The sequence below is a fragment of the Bactrocera tryoni genome, chromosome 3, assembly GCF_016617805.1.
Source record: "Bactrocera tryoni isolate S06 chromosome 3, CSIRO_BtryS06_freeze2, whole genome shotgun sequence".
Lineage (NCBI taxonomy): Eukaryota > Metazoa > Arthropoda > Insecta > Diptera > Tephritidae > Bactrocera > Bactrocera tryoni.
Genome location: NC_052501.1, coordinates 55,823,353 through 55,846,169, shown reverse-complemented (window position 1 = coordinate 55,846,169; position 22,817 = coordinate 55,823,353). Strand labels below are relative to the sequence as shown.

At 37.2% G+C, this 22,817-nt stretch overlaps 3 protein-coding genes across 5 annotated transcripts in view; 1 reads left to right on the top strand and 2 right to left on the bottom strand.

Moving 5' to 3' along the window:
• The window catches only part of LOC120770695, a 207,615-nt gene that overhangs the window by 42,412 nt on the left and 142,386 nt on the right, over positions 1–22,817 (top strand). The window lies entirely within an intron of this gene.
• The window catches only part of LOC120770697, a 158,986-nt gene that overhangs the window by 33,353 nt on the left and 102,816 nt on the right, over positions 1–22,817 (bottom strand). The gene's annotated exons all lie outside the window — the stretch shown is intronic.
• Positions 3,971–4,859, bottom strand: LOC120770076. 3 transcript variants are annotated; one of them, XM_040097218.1, is made up of 2 exons: positions 4,436–4,859; positions 3,971–4,350 (listed from the first exon to the last, which is right to left on the bottom strand). In XM_040097218.1, exons 1-2 carry the CDS (start codon positions 4,634–4,636, stop codon positions 4,345–4,347), a joined length of 207 nt encoding a protein of 68 aa, XP_039953152.1. In that variant the 5' UTR covers positions 4,637–4,859; the 3' UTR covers positions 3,971–4,344. The 3 variants fall into 3 exon arrangements, with proteins under 3 accessions (XP_039953152.1, XP_039953151.1, XP_039953149.1); XM_040097217.1 differs by having other exon boundaries at positions 3,971–4,395; positions 4,475–4,859; XM_040097215.1 differs by having other exon boundaries at positions 3,971–4,699; positions 4,770–4,859.

The following is a 22,817-nucleotide window of genomic DNA, read 5'->3' as shown; positions in this document are numbered from 1 at the left end:
TGTAGAAAAATCGCAAATAAAAGATTTTCAACACAATATAAATTCAACTTTCTTTTCATTTCAAAACACACAATTTAACGCAGGATAACACCTGCGGGGTCAGCTAGTTGAAAAAAGAAAGGCTAAAGCTAACTTTAGAAAGGAGTTAAGGTTGGCTAAAAGGCAATCATTGGAAAAATTAATAGCCAATATAAACCCAACTACGAAGCCGAAACAAATATGGTCCGGTATAAAGATGCTAACAGAATCCACACATATATTTACTATATCCTATATTACTCGTAACACGCTTTCAGGGCCTATTTACACACCCCAAGAAATCGCGGAAAAATTTGCGGAAACCTCTCTTGCGTTTAATAACCCACAATTTAAACAAATTATATACGCAGATGACGTCGTGATCTTTACAAAACTTAAAACTATAAGACAAGTTAAACACGCATTTTTCAAAATTTTAAATGATGTCAACAAAAGGTCCGAAATTTCTGGTGCAAAAATTTCATTAAAGAAGAACTCCACATTTCATATTTGTAGAAAATATAATTGCTAATTTCCACCTTATCCTTTTTAAGTACCCATAGCATTCCAGGTTTTAATATTCGACAAAACTCTTTCTTACAAAAAACATTGTAAATATATTCAATTGAACTTATTTGTAAAACAAATCATTATAAAGTATTTATCATCAAGAAATTGTTTGTGTCACCCAAACACTCTCATTAATGTCACAAGAGCCTTATTGTTATCAAAAATTGCAATACACGGGCACTGTGCCAAAACTTATATCAAACTCTTAAATGCACTTTACCATGCGGAAGCGAGAAGGAGTATTCGTGCCTTTCGAACTTCTCCAATCTGAGCTATTTTAAAAGAGTCCGGTTTACCAGATATTCTGCTCAGGATCACACATAACACACTGCTACTCATTCCAAAGTTGCTGTTATGCAGAAACGAGTTAACACTTATGAATATAAAAATCACTCTCTAATGTATACGCAGATACAACAAACCCTCAACCATAATGCGTTGCATAACCGGGATAATTACGATCCCTTCAGTGCGTTCCAAAGCTTTTTGAATCTAGCGCTCCCTGGTGGCGCCATGTAGATGTCGACTTGTGCGTTTGAATCTGCTATCATTAGCGATTCATCGAATTTCATGACATTTCATTGATTGGAAGTGAAGTTATTGCGGCTTAAGTGTCAGTATGTTTGTATTATCGGTGCGAAAATGAGCTTCGAACAAAGACCTAACATTAAATTTTGTTTTAAAATTGGTAGAACTTTCACCGAAACGTTTCAATTGATGAAACAAGTTTATGAAAATGATTGCCTATCCCGTAGCAGAGAGCACGAGTTTCAACGTTTTCAAAGTGGTCGTGAGGACATAAATGACGATCAATATATGGGCCAATCGAAATCCGTGATCACCTAAAATCACATCGAAACTGTGCGTGAATTCATCAAAAATCAAATATTGCTATTGAGCATAGCGAAACAGTGTTGCGTAAGCTAATTTAAACTACTTTTTATGAATGAAATATATTTTCTGTATTTATACTATAAAGATATTGCAAATTCAAAAAAAAAAATATTTAAGAAGCCTATTCATGTAAAAACTTAGTTTAGAACTAAAAAATAATATGATAATTTTTTATGTAAAGAGTTGTTCGTAAAATATACATAGATATTATATTTTCATCGCTAAATGCTGAACAACTGACTAAATCGGCTAGAGCAAAAAAAAAATCATACTCACATTCCTAAACAAACACTCCATTTGGGAACGGTTAGGATTCATGATCGCCGGCGTATAGCTAAATTCTAACATATAGAAAGTGTATGTAGTTTGTGATTAAACAAATTTATACTTAAAGTATAGGAAAGGTGAGCATTATAATTATCTCTTGATTTATCTTACAATGAAAAATTTTGTTTTAGTGTTCAAAAGAATCATTATGATATGTAATACCAAATTTTTCCACAATAGTTTTTTCTTTTGGTCTACTCATTATCAAATATAATTTCCAGTTAACTAAAACACTTAAAAAATATCAAGAAGATATAATTAAATTTTTTGATAGCAGCATTAAACTTCATTCTATAAAAATTTAAAATAGTATTTATAAATGTATAAATATAATACAATAAATTTATAATTTAATGGCTACTCTTATTCACCAGAGTTGGCCATGATGTTTTTATTCTGAACGTACACTTGGGGGATAGGTTAAGGACTGTGAATGGCCACTTACCTTTCTCGTGCCGACAAAGCCAACGAAGACACACGTATTGAAAGAAAAAGTTGAAAAGACGAAAACTATCGAAGACACGGGTTTTAAAATTACTCTCAGTTTTTGTATTTTATTATTTCTTTTGTAATTTATTTAACTTTGTTCTAAAATAATAATAAAATCCATCCATATAAGCGTAAAGTAAAGTTTTTGTACTTGTACGTGACATATATAAAAACACTACACGACAAATATCTTTGATCATTAAAAATTATTGTTAATTTTGCCTTTCTTTACATTAATGCAATGACTTTAAAAACATCTAAACTGTTAAACGTTAAAATTTAATGTACTTGAACTGTGGGCGATTTAAATGTAGCATTTGAGTAAAGCGACTTTCGTTCTATGATGTACCAATGGATTGATTTTGGATGAAATTTACACCTCCTTTCTTCTTTGACCACTTCTTCTTCGCCAAATGTGTACGTCTGTATGCAAAATATAAATATATACATACATGTATATGAACTTAGTTCTCTCACAAGTTCTATTCAGGCCGTTATAAAAGTGAAACTACAGCATTTTTTTAAGTAAATTTTATTTAATAATCATGAATTAAAAGAGAAATGTACGAAATTTTATTTGAAATGGAGAGATTGTGCTTTTCGTAGATCAATAGCAACGCGGACAGTTTCTATTTGCATTGACGACACTGTTCGAACCAAAGCTTTTTTGACACTTTCTAAATTTCTGTGAAGTATTCGACTGACCATTTTATCCAACTCTGATCATATGCAGTATAGCAAATAATTCAAATCAAAACTTCCAAGCGGCCAATAATTTGCAGTAATGAAACCAGGAATACAACAGTTTCCTCAAAAGTGACGATTTTTTCTTCCGAAAAATGGACAATTTCCATGACTGTTGACAGCGTGCCACTTAGAAACTGCTTGCATCTGTTAAGCCTAATTTGCTTCAGCGCGTTATCAAAAGATGACCAGTTGACCGACGGTAGGCTTTTACATCGAGATCATCTCGAATACGTATGTATTGATATTGGTTTTGTCTATATATCAACTTCCCTAGAAATATTAGATGTTTTGAGAAGCTCAAATTTTTCCCCGCCGTCTCTGTATGAGTTGTAAAATTGTGAATGTCAGTTATGACAAGACTAAGACCATATAAATAATCTTACAACTTGTATATTATATTTACCTTCAATCAAAGTTGTTCCTTGAATTGGTTTTGAAAAAAATGCTTAACCATTTTAGATTTCTAACTTTTAAGTTTTTTTTATAATTTTTGTGTCGTACTTACTATGTCATTGCTGAAATTTTTTTACAAACCAACTTACAAACAGTATTTTCATAGTAAGCGAGCTGTAACAAATTTAATGAATGGAGAGCAATAATGTCGCATGGAAAGACCTGTAATAATAAAATAAAGGGTCACAATATTTTTCTGAATTTGATCGCGACAAACTGGAATAAAAATATAACACTACTAGCTGACCCGGCAAACGTTTTTTCGCCCTATAAATTATTTCTACTTTCTAGATAAATTTTAGTGTAGACAAAAAGTAACTTACTTATCATAATTACTTATATTAAGTAGTATATGCGTGAAATAGGCATGGAGCGCCATGAACGATAAGGGAATATAAAACAACAAACGCCAAAAAATATTATTTTTCAGTTATTATAGTTTATTTCTTAAAATTACATATCACATATTAATTACGATAGTACCACTAACAAACAACACCAATATTTTAATACTATAGCGTGAATAATATTTTTTGTTAGCCCATCTCTAGTGAGCACAAACAAACTGGATGGTTTATAATAAACTTGGTCTCTGATTTTGAATGTAGAATTTTATGGTTCACCATTAGCATTAGTATTTCGAACTATTTCTGTTACTCTGAATGATATTAATTAAAAGCATAAATTGAATGTTCGAATTGACTTCAGGAATATAGAATAGGATTGATTCAGGTGGTGTCTAAATTTCAGGTAGTTGCACTTTTCCTGACGCGCAATACATCCCAGGTAGCTCATTTTTGAATTTGAGAACATGACAATGCGGACATTCCTTATCCAAAGCACCAATTACCACTTTTGAATTAGCATAATATTCAATATCAGGCTCATACTGGAATACTAAATGCAAAAATGAATCAGATGTAAATGCACAATGTACCTGTTGACGTTGTTGGTCATTTGTTCTGCGCCTACTAACCGTGAAACGGCGTGATTGTCTTTGTTCTAAACGAATAACTTCATTGCGCTCAGCTCGTGTATCTTCTGATTGTTCTTCACGCAATTGCTGCATGCTCACACGTGCATCAGCATTGTGTTGCTGGATTTGTTCTTCGGTTCTTTGTGATCTTTTATCTCTCATACTTCTGGACCAACTTGTATTACGTCTTAAATCAGCCCCTTTGCGTTATCTTGGCATTGCTCACTGTACAAAGCACATATAAATAGAATTAATGAAATTACTTATCGATGGAAAACGTTAAAGTTATAATTACGGCCAGGATTATAGCGAAAACATTAGTTTTATGAAAAAAAAAATAAATTCCTGAAAAAAAAACCTGAAACAATAGTCCAAAAAAATTCAAATAATTATATAAAACAAGTAAGTTCGGGTGTCACCGAACATTTTATACTCTCGCATGATAAAGTGATAATGGAGATTTCATTATCCGTCATTTACATATTTTCCAAATACCGTATTTGTGTAAAGTTTTATTCCGCTATCATAATTGGTTCCTAATGTATATATTACACAGAGAAGGCATCAGATGGAATTCAAAATAGCGTTATATTGGAAGAAGGCGTGGTTGTGAACTGATTTCACCCATATTTCGTACATGTCATCGAGGTGTTAAGAAAATATTATATACCGCATTTCATTGAAATCGGTGGAGTAGTTCCTGAGATATGGTTTTTGGTCCATAAGTGGGCGACGCCACGCCCATTTTCAATTTTTCAAAAAAGCCTGAGTGCAGATTCCTTCTGCAATTCCTCTCGTAAAATTTAGTGTTTCTGACGTTTTTTGTTAGTCGGTTAATTCGGTGATTTTCAACATAACCTTTGTATGGGAGGTGGGCGTGGTTATTATCCGATTTCTTCCATTTTTGAACTGTATATGGAAATGCCTGAAAAAAACGGCTTTGTAGAGTTTGGTTGACATAGCTATAGTAGTTTCCGAGATATGTACAAAAAACTTAGTAGGGGGCGGGGCCACTCCCACTTTTCCAAAAAAATTACGTCCAAATATGCCCCTTCCTAATGCGATCCTTTGTGCCAAATTTCACTCACTTTAACTTTTTTCACTTTAATATCTTTATTATTGGCTTAGTTATGACACTTTATAGGTTTTCGGTTTTCGCCATTTTGTGGGCGTGGCAGTGGGCCGATTTTGCCCATCTTCGAACTTAACCTTCTTATGGAGCCAAGAAATACGTGTACCAAGCTTTATCATGATATCTCAATTTTTACTCAAGTTACAGCTTGCACGGGCGGACGGACGGTCAGACAGACATCCGGATTTCAACTCTACTCGTCACCCTGATCACTTTGGTATACATAACCCTATATCTGACTCTTTTAGTTTTAGGACTAACAAACAACCGTTATGTGAACAAAACTATAATACTCTCCTTAGCAACTTTGTTGCGAGAGTATAAAAAGTATACTTACAATACAAAAGTCGTTGTTGGTTGGAGCTCGTGACACGTGTTGAGTACTTTTAGGGTTGTGTAAATCACTTGTTTAACTAAAATTTTATTAACCGAACTAATCATGCCAAATACACTTAAAATTAATTATTGTATTATTATGGATAAAATAGTAATAATTAATAGTTAATATGAGAGTTACATTGAGAAGCAATATTACAATTATCATAACCTTAATACTACGCTTGATACATAAACAATAATGATGGCCGAAAACTGTGTAGGGAGTGAGCCGAAAACTGTGTAGAGAATTTTAGATTTTTAATCAAAGTACAGTTAAAAACACTGTAATGGATCAGTTATCGAGCGGGATGAAAAATGATTCAATTACTAAGATGGCTATAAAAAAATAGGGGTTGGTGATAAAAAAGTAAAACATTAGGGTTTTATGTATTTTTTAATGCCACATTAAAAAAAAAAAAAAAAAAAAAAAATCGTTCCAGAGTTTAAAGAAAGATAGATAATAATAGAACATCGTACCAGCTGTTATTTTGCATTTTCCGAAAACCAATGGTTTCGGTTGCAGCTGTACGTAAGAAGCTTGAAATGCCGTCTCACAGTTTCCTTATGTCGAGTTGTTGACGAATGCTCTCAGCAGGAGTGCAAGTCGAGTAGAAAATCGTTCGGCTATCTGTTGTGATTGCAGCTGTTCCATGTCGAATTTTCCTTATGTTGTTGACGTGCGTTTTTTGCCGCACAGAGGCTGGTGCGAATCTTGGCTGCAACAAGATAGTGTTCCGAGTCGATGTTAGGACCTCGGAGGGTACGCACGTCTAAAACAATGGAGACGTGTCTTCCGTCTGTTACAACATGATAACTCTAGTTGGTGGATTTTCGGTTCGGAGACAACCAGGTAGCTTGGTCAAATTTTCTATGTACGAATCTAATACTACAGATAACCATATTCCGGACCCCGGCAGAGTAGATCAACCTCAACCCATTTGGGGTTTCCTCGTGTCAAAGAGACCTTCCCTACCTACCCTCTCGTTAAAGTCGCCAAGCAAGATTTTGACTTCGTGACGGGGCCAGCTCACATAGGTACGCTCTAAGCGCTCATAGAAGGCATCTTCGGTCACATCGTCTTTCTATTCTATCGGGGCGTGGGCGCAAATCAGCTTGTGGCTAGACGTTTATCTACCGGGGTGAATGGCAGTACTCGACAACGGAATTTCTCTCCCACCACGAATCCCATACCGAATTTGCGCTCCACAAAAACTCGCTTCAGCACCTTCCAAATTAAGCGACATGACATTCCAGGAGCATGCTCTTAAATCGTTATCCTTAGTGCGTTTTACCATGGTCGTCATCAAAAGGGGGGTTTCTCTTCCGAGGCTTTTTGTTCCTTTTCATTGGGGTCAGTTTTTACCTGGCGAGTCCCAAACCTAGCGCACTGCCTTGTGGAGGGGATGTTTCGCCTTCTCACTTTAGTTCGCCTTCAAACGGGACGAGGACCGGAAGTAGTGAGCTGCTTGAGCCATATGTAAAAGAATCGTTTCTGGCCACTCCCAAGTGAATGGCAATCAGAGAACTTTACTCACTTGAGTGAACTTTTACACATGACTCCATCATCCGATACGAGACCATTAGCCGCTTTTTTATGTAAAAAGTGAGTTATTGGCACCCAGGTCCACATATTTGGAGTATGGTGACGTAACAAATAATGATATCATTTCGACTTTTTGTGAGAAAATTTAAATGATAATTTTATTTTTAATTAATTGTTTCGAGTTATCGCGCATCTACTTAGTATTTTCCAACATAACGTTAATTAGGAGCTAGTTACAATACTTTAAAGTTCACGAAATTCATCTGTCTTGTTATCCCGATATTTTGTATAAGTATATGTACATAAGTACGAATATGACTTTTATCTTTCTCGATTAGGTATAGGTGGCACAATCAATCTAAAATATATTTAATGCTAATTGATTGAAATAAATTTTTTTTAAATTGTTTTCAGAGAAAAAAAGACTAAAAATAACAAGAAAAATTTAGTGGAAGTTTTATAAAGAAGGGTACAATAAAAAATCTCCAGTTAACTTCGATACATTTCCGTCCGCCATCAACAACTAAGTTAAAGCAACATTGTATATAATTTTTAATTTGTTTGAAATCATTTTATTACTAATTTTACATAGTGATTCTAAAAGAATACATTATATATGTTCTTGTATATATATACTATACATTTTTTTTACTTTTATAATTACTTTTCAATTATCAATCCTTTTATTATGCAATTTATTTTATTTATGATTTTTTTCTTATGTTCCTTGTGTGCTCGTTTAATTGTTTTTGTTTTTGCTTACATTTTAATCGTAATATATTTTATATACCACTTAGTGACTATAACTATATATTTCTGTTCTTCTCCTTTGCTTTTTATTTTCATATAATTCTAGTGGGGTTTTTACAATTTTATTCTCAATTCAGAATTTGGTTTCATACTTTCAATTCCCGAATTGAGTGTGTTTAGTTTTGGGCATATAATTTCTCAGGCAAATTTTCTCCTGCAAACGTACATTTTTTAAAACAGAGAGAACTTTTAATAGAAAACTAGCGATTTTGAGTGTACAAAAAAAGCAAAGCACAGAAAATAAATTCCAGATTAGGATTTAAAGTTTCAGAGACTTTTTTATATATCTGCACTGGCTGATGAGTGATAGAAGAAATAAAAATAATATAATACAAAAATATATAATAATTTTTAAAACAACCGGTTCGCACCTTGCAAGGTATAACCTATAAATGAGTTTATTTTGATTATGGATAAAACTAACCTTTCGATGTGCTCAACAGACAGCATATGTATCATTCTTCTTTACGATTATAAGCAAAGATGGTTCAATCTGAATGTTTTCACCCATTTTTTCGAATTTCATCCATTTTTTTTAGGTTTTAAGAGTATGTATTGGGAGTAAATTTCGTTATCATTCGAAACAAATAGTCACCCGAACATGATTGTCGTGATTATGTACTCAATCATAAATCGAGATGCCGGAAATAAATATATGAAACCATAGATGGTATTGCTCTTTCTAAAATCAACTGTACGTAAATAAATATTATGGTTATTTTTCCTCATTTCCTAACACACTGTGACATATTTTCCTTACAGAGAGCCAACATTATTATATTTTTTTATTATATATATTATAAGTGAGTTTCTGCGATAGAAGCGCACCTGTTCTAAGTTAACCTAACCAGGGTACAAAATAAACAAAATTTACGACTCTTGTTGTAGACAAAGTAATAGAACAGGTTTCAATGAAATTGTTGATACGAGTGTTCTAATGTCTTTCGATATGAATAATATCATATTCAGACAAAGTCTAACCAACGGACGTGCAAATTTATGGTACAAGGTGTATCACCGGCTTGATTGGCTTAAATAAAGAAAATAATAAGACAGAAAGCACAAATATGCTATAATTAAAAGTGTTAAAAAGAGTTATTATTATCTTTTATTAATTATATATCTCTACAATGAATCTAAGTTAATGTTGTAGTTCTTTCCTTCACTTATCAAAACAATTAATTAATATTAAATGCTAATTTCTTCATAATATCAAAATATTTATTGTGGTCTATTAAAAATCACAAACTTCTGTGCGTCATTGGCAGTTCAATATGTCAAAGACGGTAAATTAATAATATAAACTTGTGTAGACCAATACTTATTGAGAACACTGCATTTTGCGGATAACTCGGTTTTAATTGATTACTTACAACGCCCATTATTTTAGGGCAAATATGCTATTTGTGCTAGACTGTGGGTAGTTACTTAGTATGGTTGAATTACCTAAGAACACAGTTATAGTTTTTCAAAGTTAGACTCTTCGAGCTAGAAGTGGTTTATGGAAACTATTATGACATGGTAGACTTCGACACAATAAATAGAGGAACGAAGTACCACTGATAAACAGCTGGTTAAACTTTTAATGACAAGTAAACTAAATGAAATGTTTAGATATTCATGCGAATGCATTAAAGTTGCCTCATGGTGTTTCCGATGAAGACATCAGACAAAACAGAAATCGGCACTCTAAAATTACAATTTCCGAATTTTTGTATAACTTATCAAATTGCTCGAGCTTTTGTGAGTCTTCAATGATGAAAATCTACTATATTACCGATATCAGTAAAATCATACTAACTTTTATATATAAAAGATTTAACTTTGGTGAAAAATAAACCGTTATTACTAAGGCCTACAACTGTAAACGATAACCCACCAAATGCCTACAGATCATATGCCAGAGGTGTGCATATATAAGAGTCAAAGGCCTTATGTCATTTTAACCTGGCTTTTGGTTTACACACTTCAATTCCAACGAAACTGGGGGTGCAAATATAAAAGTCCAACCTCGACTTATTTGTTTATTCGCCTATGTATATCTATTACAATTAGAATATGTTTATTAATTTAATGTCCCGCAATGACTACTTAGCAGGCAACTATTTTTCGCTCAGTGGGTATTCCAAAAAGGTACAATACTTAAATGTAAAAAAAAAACGAAAAACAAATAAAAAATTTCATATACATATATGTGTGGTTATCTAGCACACTGTCACACTAAAAATATATGTTTTGTTCATTAACTCCAAAGCAGTTTGCTTCCTTGGCACGACAGCATAAGTTTTCTATACTACCGCCAATGAACAGAATCATACTGCTCGCGCTGTACCTGCCTCGCTGCACACAACTGCTACACTTGTGCGCCTAGCGGTTTGCCATGCAACCAACACTCGTACCTCTAGTATCTGCTGTGATAGGCGTGGCCAGGCCCCCGACACATGCGGCATAATATCGCCACGAACAGCGTCAGCAATAAACTCAGACCTAATGTGATCAATATCAGTTTGCCATATGGCAACTCGTTTAGCTCTTGACGCAGGCAAATTTCCGGGGACTCGTCATGCAACACTAGATCTTTGTAAGCGTGTGCGTGATGCAGCAGACCGAGTTGCTCCAAATTCCACTCAATGTGCCGCGTTAGTTGAGCCATCGTCGAGATGTGCGTCACATTCGGACAATTGTCAACACCGTTACATAGCAGGCGGCGCGGTATGCAGACCTCTGTATCGCCGGGACAACGGAAATCACAGCCGCCATCCTGCAGCAATGACGATGCCAAACTACCGTCGGGATTGCGTGGCAAATGGAACAGTTCGGTCCAAACTAAACGGAAGGCATTTTTACCCGGCTGCCCGTCGCCGGTGTATTGAATCAAGACCGGTAGTGGTTCTTGATCGGGACCGAGAGCACCCAGATCCGCAGCGGAGAGTATAGGCAGATCACGTGCCAAAGAAATGTTTTCCGGGCACATTATAAAGCGAGGTTCGAGACGCCCGGCGAGATATACCTCAATTTTAGCGCTCTCACAGGTGCGATCTCCGAAGCGCGCCTTTTCCAAATTTAACCATAGATCGCGTTGTGCCGCTACTTTCAGTTCCCAAATGCACTTTTCGCGACGATAATGATGCTCAGGCACGGCGGCCATTGGGCCTGCCGCCATCGCCAATGCTTTCTTATACGGAAACACCAATTCACCATCAGGCGAGGGCCCCAATGTTATGGGACCACATAGCGGACCGTGCGCAAACTCATAAGACGCCTCGAATAGTGGATTGGGATTCTTGAAATAGGACGTGATCGCATGTTGACCCTGTACGATCATTTCCAGGTTCATCTGATCCGCTGAGGATATCACGCGCACAGCCCGCGGTATGTTGTCGCAGAAGCAGGCGAGATTGTTCTGGAATTTCTCTCGTTCCTCCCAAATGACCAGCTTGTCAACACGTTCTTCATGACAACGCGTGCAGGCATTGTTATTATACGGCAATTCCTTAAATGACACTGAGGTAACTTCGATTACTGCGCGTGCATATAATCGACGATCAGTCACGAACTTATATTGGCAGCGTACGTCTGACCCGCCGGTGCGTTTGAAGATTAAAGAATTCATTGGTGAGCGAATTTTGCCACCCGGATGTTTCCAGGCATACATAACTTCATCGCAGAGCGTATTCGGCACTGGATCACCGAAGCGTGTATTATTGAAGAAGTCATAATGTGCCCAATAATAGAGCGATGAGCCACTATAGGAACCCGTTTTCGAATCGAATTGTACGTACAACGAAGGACTAGTACTCACGAAGTCCACTTTCTCCATGGGTCGTGAGAATGTATCGCAAAAGGTTTTGATAATACGCGCTGGATCGGGATGATCTGAATCGTAAATGGTCAGTGATTCACCGCAGTCACCGTCGTACTTGAGTATCGGCGACTCGATGCGATTTATGCGGAAGCTGCAAAGAAGAAAAAATAAAACATTAGTTGGGGTTAAGAAAAGTATAACAAAATGTTGTACGTTAAGAAAGATTTGAATACAGTAGTGTGCTTTCGGTCGACAACGCTGATGTGGCTGTTTCGATTAGGAGTAAATTAGGGGTAAAGCAGGTAGACAGCAACGCAAAAACCCAGAAGTTATGCCGTCATTAATAAATGGTACCAGGCTAACAATAGGCGATAAAGCTAATTGAGATTAATTTTAGACAGAAACCTTTCTTGAAAACCAATTTTACACACTAGTAAAGAAAGCAGTTACAGCACTTTATAATGCCCAAATAGGGACTAGAGGCTCGGGTTACTCATTACTGTAATGGAAATAAAATATCTATAAAATTGAACTTAAATTCTAAAGAAGAGTAGAAAATAGGTGAAGTGAACAAAGACACAGGGATTTATACGGATGGTTTCAAACCAGATAAACGAATGGGAAGTGGTGTCTTTTCAACAAAATTAGATAAACTACTGCCGAGCCTTCCAAGCGAAGATCACATAAATTAATAAAAAACCTAGTTGTTCTGACAAGGAGTGTGTTAACAACAAGGAATATATAGAGTTTTTCAATAGGGCACTATAAAAGTAGATCGATAGCGATAGCAAACGACGTCATATTTTCCCCCGCTCTTTTGACATTTCTTCAGTAAGGTTTGTCATTTCATTATGGAAATATATATGATCCAACAACGAGTCGAAATTATTAAAGCTTACTACCGACATTCGGAGTCAATGGCCTGAACTTTGAGAGCGGGTTTTTGAATAAGAGCGCTACAAAAATCTTTTAAATGAAACAAAAATGGTTTGGGATATCAATGAAGTTCTTTACTCCTATGAAAGTACATTCGATAGACAGATAAAGTGTAGGAAACGAATCGAGACTATCGATCGAGAATAAAAGAAGATTTTAGTCCTGGTGGTTTCACAATGAGACCTCTAAAAGCGTAGGTAAGTCGTTGGGAATCTACTCTACCTACCTACCTGTTGCTTAAAGGGAGCACTTTGCCGTGATCGAAAAGAAATGAAGGGCATAGCTAAACGGGGTTATATACGAATATCTATGGGTATTCTATTTGTTGCCTGTTGAGCTATGCATTATAAACTTTAAAAGACCAGAGTTTAAGTAAATTATTCGAAATATGGCTTCTTAATTTAAACTTTCTGACTAATATTATTACCATAGCGGAAATAGTTTTCATGCGCCTTGAAAATCTTAAATAAAATTAATTTGATATTTCTCCTTCTTCTTCTTAATCGGCGTAGACACCGCTTACGCGATTATAGCCGAGTTAACAACAGCGCGCCAGTCGTTTCTTCATAAATCTTTCGCAAAATTTTTCTCTCGAAAACTCGTAACGTCGACTCATCGGTTGCTGTCATCGCCCAAGCCTCTGCATCTTACAGCAGGACGGGAATTATGAGCGACTTATAGAGTTTGGTTTTTGTTTGTCGAGAGAGAACTTTACTTTTCAATTGCCTACTCAGTCCGAAGTAGCACCTGTTGGCAAGAGCAATCCTGCCTTGGATGCCAGGCTCACATTGTTGATGGTGTTAATAGTGGTTCCTAAATAGACAAAATTATCTACAACTTCAAAGATATGACTGTCAACAGTGACGTGAGAGCCAAGTCGCGAGTGCAACATCTGTTTGTTTGATGACAGGAGATATTTCGTTTTGCCCTCGTTCACTGCCAGATCCATTTTCTGTGCTTCCTTGTCCAGCTTGGAGAAAGCAGAACTAACGGCGCGGGTGTTGAGGCCGATGATATCAATATCATCGGCATACGCCAGCAGCTGTACACTCTTATAGAAGATGGTACCTTCTCTATTTAGTTCTGCAGCTCGAACTAAGCAGGTTGAAGAAGCCGCACGATAAGGAATCGCCTTGTTGAAACCTCGCTTGGTATCGCACGGCTCGGAGAGGTCCTTCCCGATTCTGACGGAGCTTTTGGTGTTGCTCAACGTCAGCTTATACAGCCGTATTAGTTTTGCGGGGATACCAAATTCAGACATCGCGGCATAAAGGCAGCTCCTTTTCGTGCTGTCGAAAGCAGCTTTGAAATCGACGAAGAGGTGGTGTGTGTCGATTCTTCTTTCACGGATCTTTTCTAAGATTTGGTTGTTGATTTGCTAGGTCTAGAGTCACACTGATAAGGTCCAATCAGCTTGTTGACGGTGGGCTTTAATCTTTCACACAATTCGCTCGATAGGACCTTATATGCGATGCTTTTTTATGGATTGGGCATAGCACACTTAAATTCCAACCGTTGGGCATGCTTTCGTCCGACCAGATTTTACAAAGAAGCTTATGCATGCTCCTTATCAGTTCTTCGCCGCCGTGTTTGAATAGCTCGGCCGGCAATCCGTCGGCTTCTGCCGCTTTGTTGTTTTTCAGGCGGGTAATTGCTTTTTGAACTTCTTCATGGTCGGGTAATGGAACGTCTGCTCCATCGTCGTCGATTGGAGGATCGGGTTCGCCTTCTCCTGGCGTTGTGCGTTCACTCCCATTCAGCAGGCTGGAGAAGTGTTCCCTCCATAATTTAAGTATGCTCTGGGCATCGGTGACTAGATCACCTCTGGGGGTTCTACAAGAGTATGCTCCGGTCTTGAAACCTTCTGTAAGCCGCCGCATCTTTTCATAGAATTTTCGAGCATTACCCCTGTCGACCAGCTTATCAAGCTCTTCGTACTCACGCATTTCGGCCTCTTTCTTTTTTTGTCTGCAAATGCGTCTCGCTTCCCTTTTCAACTCTCGGTATCTATCCCATCCCGCACTTGTTGTGGTCGATCGTAACGTTGCGAGGTAGGCAGCCTGTTTTCTCTCCGCTACGATACGGCACTCGTCGTCGTACCAGCTGTTCTTTTGCACTTTCCGAAAACCAATGGTTTCGGTTGCAGCTGTACGTAAGGAATTTGAAATGCCGTCCCACAGTTCCCTTATACCGAGTTGTTGACTAGTGCTCTCAGAGAGCAAGAGTGCAAGCCGAGTAGAAAATCGTTCGGCTGTCTGTTGTGATTGCAGCTTCTCGACGTCGAACCTTCCTTGTGTTTGTTGTTGCGAATCTTGGCTGCAACAAGATAGTGGTCCGAGTCGATGTTAGGACCTCGGAGCGCACGCACATCTAAAACACTGGAGACGTGTCTTCCGTCTATCACAACGTGATCGATCTAGTGGGTAGTTTTTCGATCCGGAGACTGCCAGGTAGCTTGATGAATCTTCTTATGCTGGAATCTAGTACTACAGATAACCATATTTCGGGCCCAGCGAAGTCAATCAGCCTCAACCCATTTGGGGATGTTTCGTCGTGGAGGCTGAATTTACCGACCGTAGTGCCAAATATACCTTCTTTGCCCATCCTGGCGTTAAAGTCGCCAAGCACGATTTTGACACCTTGGCGGGGGCAGCTCTCATTAGCGCGCTCCAAGCGCTCATGTAAGGCATCTTTGGTCGCATCGTCCTTCTCGTCCGTCAGGGCGTGGGCGCAAATCAGCGATATGTTGAAGAACCTCGCTTTGATGCGGATTGTGGCTAGACGTTCATTCACCGGAGTGAATGATAGTACTCGGCGACGGAGTCTCGCTCTTTGCGCTCCTTTATATGGCCACTGTAGTAAATGTCACAAGGACCTACTCGTCTCAGTCCTTGTCCCGTCCATCGCATTTCTTGGACGGCGGTGATGTCAGCCTTTATTTTCGCGAGGACATCAACCAGCTGGGCAGCGGCACCTTCCCAATTAAGGGTCAGGACATTCCAGGTGCATACCATTATATCGTATTCCTTATTTCGTTTGCCATGGTCGTCATCAAAAGGGGGGTCTCTCATCCGAGCCTGGTTATAACTATTCACTGGGGGTTGTTTTTTTACATGGCGGGTCCCAAACCCAGCGCACAACCCCATGTAGGGGATGTTTCGCCTTCTCACTTTAGCTCGCCTTCGAACGGATGTTCTTAGGCTACCCAGAGGATACTTGGTCAAAGACCGGAAGTAGTGAGCTGCTTCAGCCATGTGTAAAATAATCGTTTCTGGCCACTCCCAAGTGAATGGCGATCAGAGAACTTTCCTCATTTGCGTGAACTTCTTCACATGACCCCATCCTACTTTCTTATTTCCAGAGTATGAAATCTGGTAACCGGCCGTCCGAACGACAGCAACGAATTGAATAACACTGCAAGAGCCAGTTAGCACGACCAAACGTTAAAGTCTTGAAGTTGTGGTAACGTAGCGCAAGGAGGCTTGAATGTACGATTTTTTAAAAATGAAATTGTATAACCTGTGAAACAAGTATCAACCCAAATTTATATATATATACGTAAGGTAATTGTGAGTCGACAGTTTTGTGCTAGGGTATAACCACTCAATCCGTTTAGACTCTACTGTGAATTATATAGGGCTCAAAGTCGCTTCTTCTATCCCCAACAATAAAGCATAGGGCTCGAGCACTTTGTGTTGGTCCTAAGCCTACACTCTTGAGCCTACAGGTGCTAACGGTGGTTGGTTGACAGTCAAGCAGCTATGCGGCTTATCAGGCCGCATGGAAACACATATGTACATACGTATTCAGTTGTGTGTATGTATTTCTTGGCTTGGGGTATGGTAATTTTTTGCCTTTGCAGCACAAAATTTTATGAACAACGTCGCACGATAGTCGAATTTACCTACAGATTATGAGGATGCGACACTTTCTAGGTAGTATTTAGTACTAACTCCTACCCCAATTGTGTTACGTGCTAGATATTTGTAAGGCTAAAAAACTTAGTCTTCCCTACACTGTATATTTATGCAGCCTACGCGTAGCAACCGTAAATATTTTTGTTGCGCTCGCAAATTGAGTTGTCCTGATGTGTGCCGTGCAAATAATGTGTAAGTTAAATTGGTGAGCTGTAGTGGGCATGCTGAGTGTTGATGTTGAGAATTTTGGTATATACTTTTTGTTTATGCCAACGCAATTTTCTCAGCGGTATGTGTGGTATTTTGGAAATAAGCGTATTTTGTTGCTACGAATTTCAGCGTCATGGGAAAAATAAATTTCTTAGAACATTTTTAAAAATAATTCTCGTAGGTGGAACATCTGGATCTTTCCAAATAATTGTGTTACGAATGATATTTTAAAAACATTTGTATTTTTCATGAGAATAAGTTTTCGTTGAAATTTCGGTTTATTTGCAGTTTATAGTAAAAATAAATACTTCGTAAATATACATGTTTATGTATGTATGCACTTATGTTCAAATTTCATTATTACAATATCTTTATTTACTAGCGGTTCCATGGAAATCTCGCTCAAATCAGATTAAAGAATATTTTTCGGTTTAGTAATCGTACGTTTGAAATCACTAAAATTTTTAAATTATTTTAGTTTCGGAATTCAGTTCCCACGAAAATATATGTAGACTAATTGTTTATTCTCAAAAAATGGTACATGCGGAACGTATGGAATATCTGAAGTATCAAAACTTAGAGTCTACACGAATTTAAAACAGATGAGTTCACTGCACTTTTTTCAATCAAAAACTTTATCTGTATTACTATTATTTTTATTTGGCCGCAAACATTCGCAAAGGCTGGCAGAATATCAGGCATTTTTACATATGTATGTGTGTATGTGGGTGTTACGGAACATTACTTGAGCTTCAATGTATTGGCCTACTAAAAATGATATATTTGTGGTTGACTGTTTGTCTACTTGCTAGCTGTTAGCCTGTTTATGAAAGCTTTAGCTGCAGCGCCTTGCCTTTCATCATTTCCCACAAAAGTCGACTTAAACTAAGTTATTGTTATTATTATTATTTTCTTTTCATTACGTTTCCTAATTCCATTTTGTGCCATTTTTATCTGCAATGTGAGTTTGTCTCTTCAGTTATTTAGTTAAGTTAGCTTTGTAAGCTCACACACGGACACATTGTAGGGACTTACACAAACACGTTCATATAAGTTGAGTTTTCCACAATGCAGGCTACCTTTTTCCAAGGCATTCGTAATCATTTAATATACGTGCCGCACACATATGTATATACTCTCAGCTGCATACGTAGTCCAGGGATTTCGTTGCAAGTCTGCTCCATAATACACACAAGCGACAACTTCTTTCCTCCACAGCTTTATGCTGCCCCAATACTATCGCTTGACGTCTGTGCTGGTAATTGAAACAGTTTTTGTCATCTGAATTACTAAGTTGCACCGTTCGCTGATCGCCCTATCGTTCAAGCGCACCATCCACACACAAGTGGACAATAGCTGACTTTATTTTGTGGCGCTTCAGTGCAGATTTGCTAATAATATACTGCACATTTTCAATAAACCAATCGTGTATTATTTTTGTCGTATTATTTTATGTGGAACCTGTGAACTTGTATGTGAAATCAAATTTCCCATATATCAGTCGACCTCAGTAGTGTTTGTCGAATTTTACAAAGTCTTTTAACGTATTTGTGTTAAATTTGGCAAAGCACTCAACGTTGAACAAGCACCGTATTCACTTGACTTAGATCCATATGATTTCAGGCTATTCTTGTAACTCAAAGAACCGATCCCGGGAAACCGTTTTGAGTTAATTGAAGACATCAAACAAATTCGACGCGACACAAACAGCTGCTGTAAACACACTGGTTGAGAGATCGCGATAATTTTTGACATCTTAGTTTTACAAATCTAAGAAAAAAATTGCCTGTCTTCCATATAAGCGGAAGATTTAAATGAAGAATTCCCAGTATGCTAATTTATCTAATCTTGCAGAAGTCTGATGAACAGACCAACAAAAGGTGTAAGGAGACGGTAGATTTCAGAGCGATGCCTTCATGAGAAGATTGCATTGCAGTTTTGGAAAGACACTGTCAATATTTGGAGTCAGTCGACAGCACGCCTACTGTAGTACTTCGCTAGCTCAAAGTTGTAACAAACACTCCACTCCGAAATCAAGGAGTCAACCAAAAGTACACAATTTCCTGCTCAACTCCAGGCCACCTATTTATTACACAGGAGGCAGCCGATCATATTCACATGCAACAGCAAAAATTTTGCGTTCATGACTCAACGGAAGCTATAGATTAGATACAGCGCTGCTAGATTCCTGTTCACAAGTCAATTTCATCACAGACGATTTTTTGCAAAGGTTGCTGCTGCCAAAAAACAAATAAAAACTTAGAAATTCAAAACATCGGTTTGTCATCAACAAATACTAAAATATCAAGTCGCAAGTCACCAGTTTCGAGCTTCCATTAACTTTTTGTATTACATCGCACATTGCTTATCAACCAGATCCGGAAATCAATATGGAATACTCCAAATATCAAATACAGCTTGGGTGTAATTTTCGTTTCGGCACGCTATAAGCCGGCAGTTACAACATATCTAAGCCATCTTGTTTATTTTTAGCCTATAAATCTTTAGATGCCAAATCGGAAAAGTTGTAGAAATTGAAAGAAGTTACTACCATCCCAGAGCCTTGGACTTGTGAACAACAGATTTAGTCATGGAAGACATTGCGGCAGAATAGTTGTTGCGGACATAGTCAAGGTGAATCCGCAAGTATTAATGCACGAAGATGATCGAAAGTTTCAGTATATTCATCCAGTAAATACTGTTTAACGTATGGAATGACTGCTGTACCATATCTTGCTATACGGAGTTTGTTGTACCTAGCAGAGCAGCATTCAGAACAATTCCCAATTGGCGCAAAGATCCTGAAGTCATCATTTTACGTAGACGACTTGCAAATAGTCTTATATTGGCTGAAGATGCATTCTGCAACATTTTCGGCCTTTATTGGCAATCGAGTTTCGGAAATTGTGGATTTAACCAAAGGTGTCCATTGGGTCTAGAGGGTGTACCGTAAAGGTACACCGGACCAGGGTTTCTATACGAAAACTCAAATAATGGCCAAAGGAAAAGCGAAAATCTGCATTCAAATCAATCGTTAGCACCAATTACATTTGGAAATCGTGAATCACCGACGTATCTACACTAGCAGTCTTCGATTAGTAGCTTGGATGTTTCGCTTCGTCAATATTTGTCAACATAGTGCCTTACTTTGCGTCATTTGGAACATTCAACATATACATTTCGCTAATGACATTCATCTAAATGACCCATTGTGTTATTAAAATCCGTTTTGGAGTACACCGAAGGATTTGAAATAATCAAAGTTAGAAGTAGATTTGAATCAGCAGATATCCCAGAAGAAAAGAAACACCCAATGCTGTTGCCAAGCAAATGAGAATTCATTATCATTACGCTTTCCTGGTAGCACTAAGAATACTTAAGTTTTAGATAATCATTGCACGCGATTTAGCAAGACGTATCGTCGCACCATGCACACATTGTGTACCTTACAAGCCAAAGGTGATGAATCAAGTAATGGGACAGTTACCTGTCGAACGATTGACTCCATCTTGGCCCTTTGCACGTTGTGCTATTGACTTCTGCGGACCAGTCAACGTATATTTGCGCATTCGAGCAAAACTTGAAATACTGCAATTGAAAATATTTAGTAAATACCGGAGTCCGTAGGATAAATATTAGTGACACAAACTGAAGTCGCATAAGGGATATAATAAATTTTACTGCTGAGATTACCGGATTTGGAATGAATGAAATGTTCTAAACGCAGGGTTCTAAATACTTCGAATATACATATACATGTGATATAAACTACACTTTCTAGAAACGAGTGGATTAATGAGGGGCATTTACATTATCGAATTGTAGGAAGTTTTCGAAACACAATTCCTAGATTTAGGTACATGCAAATATAGATTCAGTATTGTTTTTAGCATTGTTATTGAATTATGTATCTTTATATTTTTAACCAGTGAAAAATTAAAAGTTATTAAATTCAACAAGTTATTGGTTAATATTTTGATTTTGGAAAGCGATTATAATTCCCGCTAGTAGCACATTCAAAACGGTGTGTTGTTTGCTCAACAAAAGTGGTATCATTCTACGTTAGGAATATATTTTCATAAAATATTTTTGAACAAACCTTAACTTATTGGATTTTCTTAAAAAATTTTATCGATTATTTATGTTCATATTTGTAAATAAATATCAATAGACAATGAAATTCTCCATTGCGGAAAGTTCTCATAGCTGGACAGAAATATGGTTTTGAGTTGCAGTTTCTGACTCCAAGAACCACAAGTTCTTGGCACTCTACAATGAACCGATTAAATTAATGACCTTCAGCTTCAGCTTCAGACTTCGTTCAGAACGCACGAGTTATGTGTACACTATCATCCCAACCAGACACCACACAACAAAATACTATAAATTGGACAAAATAAAAGATTAAAGAAAAACAAGTAAACATTACAAAAAATATAAGATAACAAGTAGAGATAAAGAACATAATGCAAATGTATACAAACATGTTTTGGTCCTTATGTTTGACTATAATGATAACCCAAACATTATCGGGTAAACCCCACAGTCATGTTTGTTTGCATTCAATAGAAAATAAGATTACATTTTACAAATATTGTATTCATAATGCAAATGCATACAAACATGTTTTGGTCCTTATGTTTGACTATAATGATAACCCAAACATTATCGGTAAACCCACAGTCATGTTTGTTTGCATTCAATAGAAAATAAGATTACATTTTACAAATATTGTATTTCATAAGAAAATAAACAAAACAAAGAAATAGATTAAGAAAATTGTAATCACTTTAGTAGTTATATAAGCAGAACATAACTTGAAACATCAGAGAATAAAATATAATGTCATAGAAACAACATCATTGGCATTTTATTCCTCCGCTCGAACAAACCTAAAACTGGCGCAGTCGGTAAAAACAAACTGCAAAGTTGAGCGATACTAAAAACTGAAGTTTTTAAGTTTCGTAAGCTTTAGCAACGGGAAGCAAATCTTAAGATTAGCTCCCATTTTAAAAAGATCTCTTATATATACAAATATTTAAGTCGGTCGGCACAGATAGCCAAGTTTAAGAAATTTAAGTTTCTACACAAGTTATCTGGAACGTCGGAGAGCGACTCCGAGGTCTACAATTTGTGAAGGCGAAGAATAGCTTCATTCCGCCCATCAACATTACCAGGAAGAGTGGGATTAAAGATTAATGCCCCACACACAGAAGACGCAGAAAGAGCGAAGTGCACCATACAAAGCAACAACAACAAGTTCAGTTGTAATAAAAGAGGATACATCAGCAATGAATCCAGGCGAGCAGCAACCACTTCAGATGACAGGATCGCAAATTTTGAAGGAAGCTTCAAGAATCATGGACTTTGACGGCAGAGATTTATCATCATTCATCAGGGAAGTTGACATGATCCTTCCTTTATTCAACCCCAACCCATCAATGTTGGAATTTGTAACGCAGCGACACGTCAAAACAAAAATTAAAGGAGAAGCAGCAAGTGTCATCCGGCCTTTGGGACCTACACCAACATGGCAGCAAATGAGAGAAGAACTCATAAAGAATTTTGGAGTAAAGGAGTCGTACCACACCCTTTACAATCAGGCGATTGTA

Excerpts from the sequence above, each read along its gene's own strand:
- LOC120770076 (XM_040097215.1), bottom strand. The coding sequence starts at position 4,636 with ATGAGAGATAAAAGATCACAAAGAACCGAAGAACAAATCCAGCAACAC.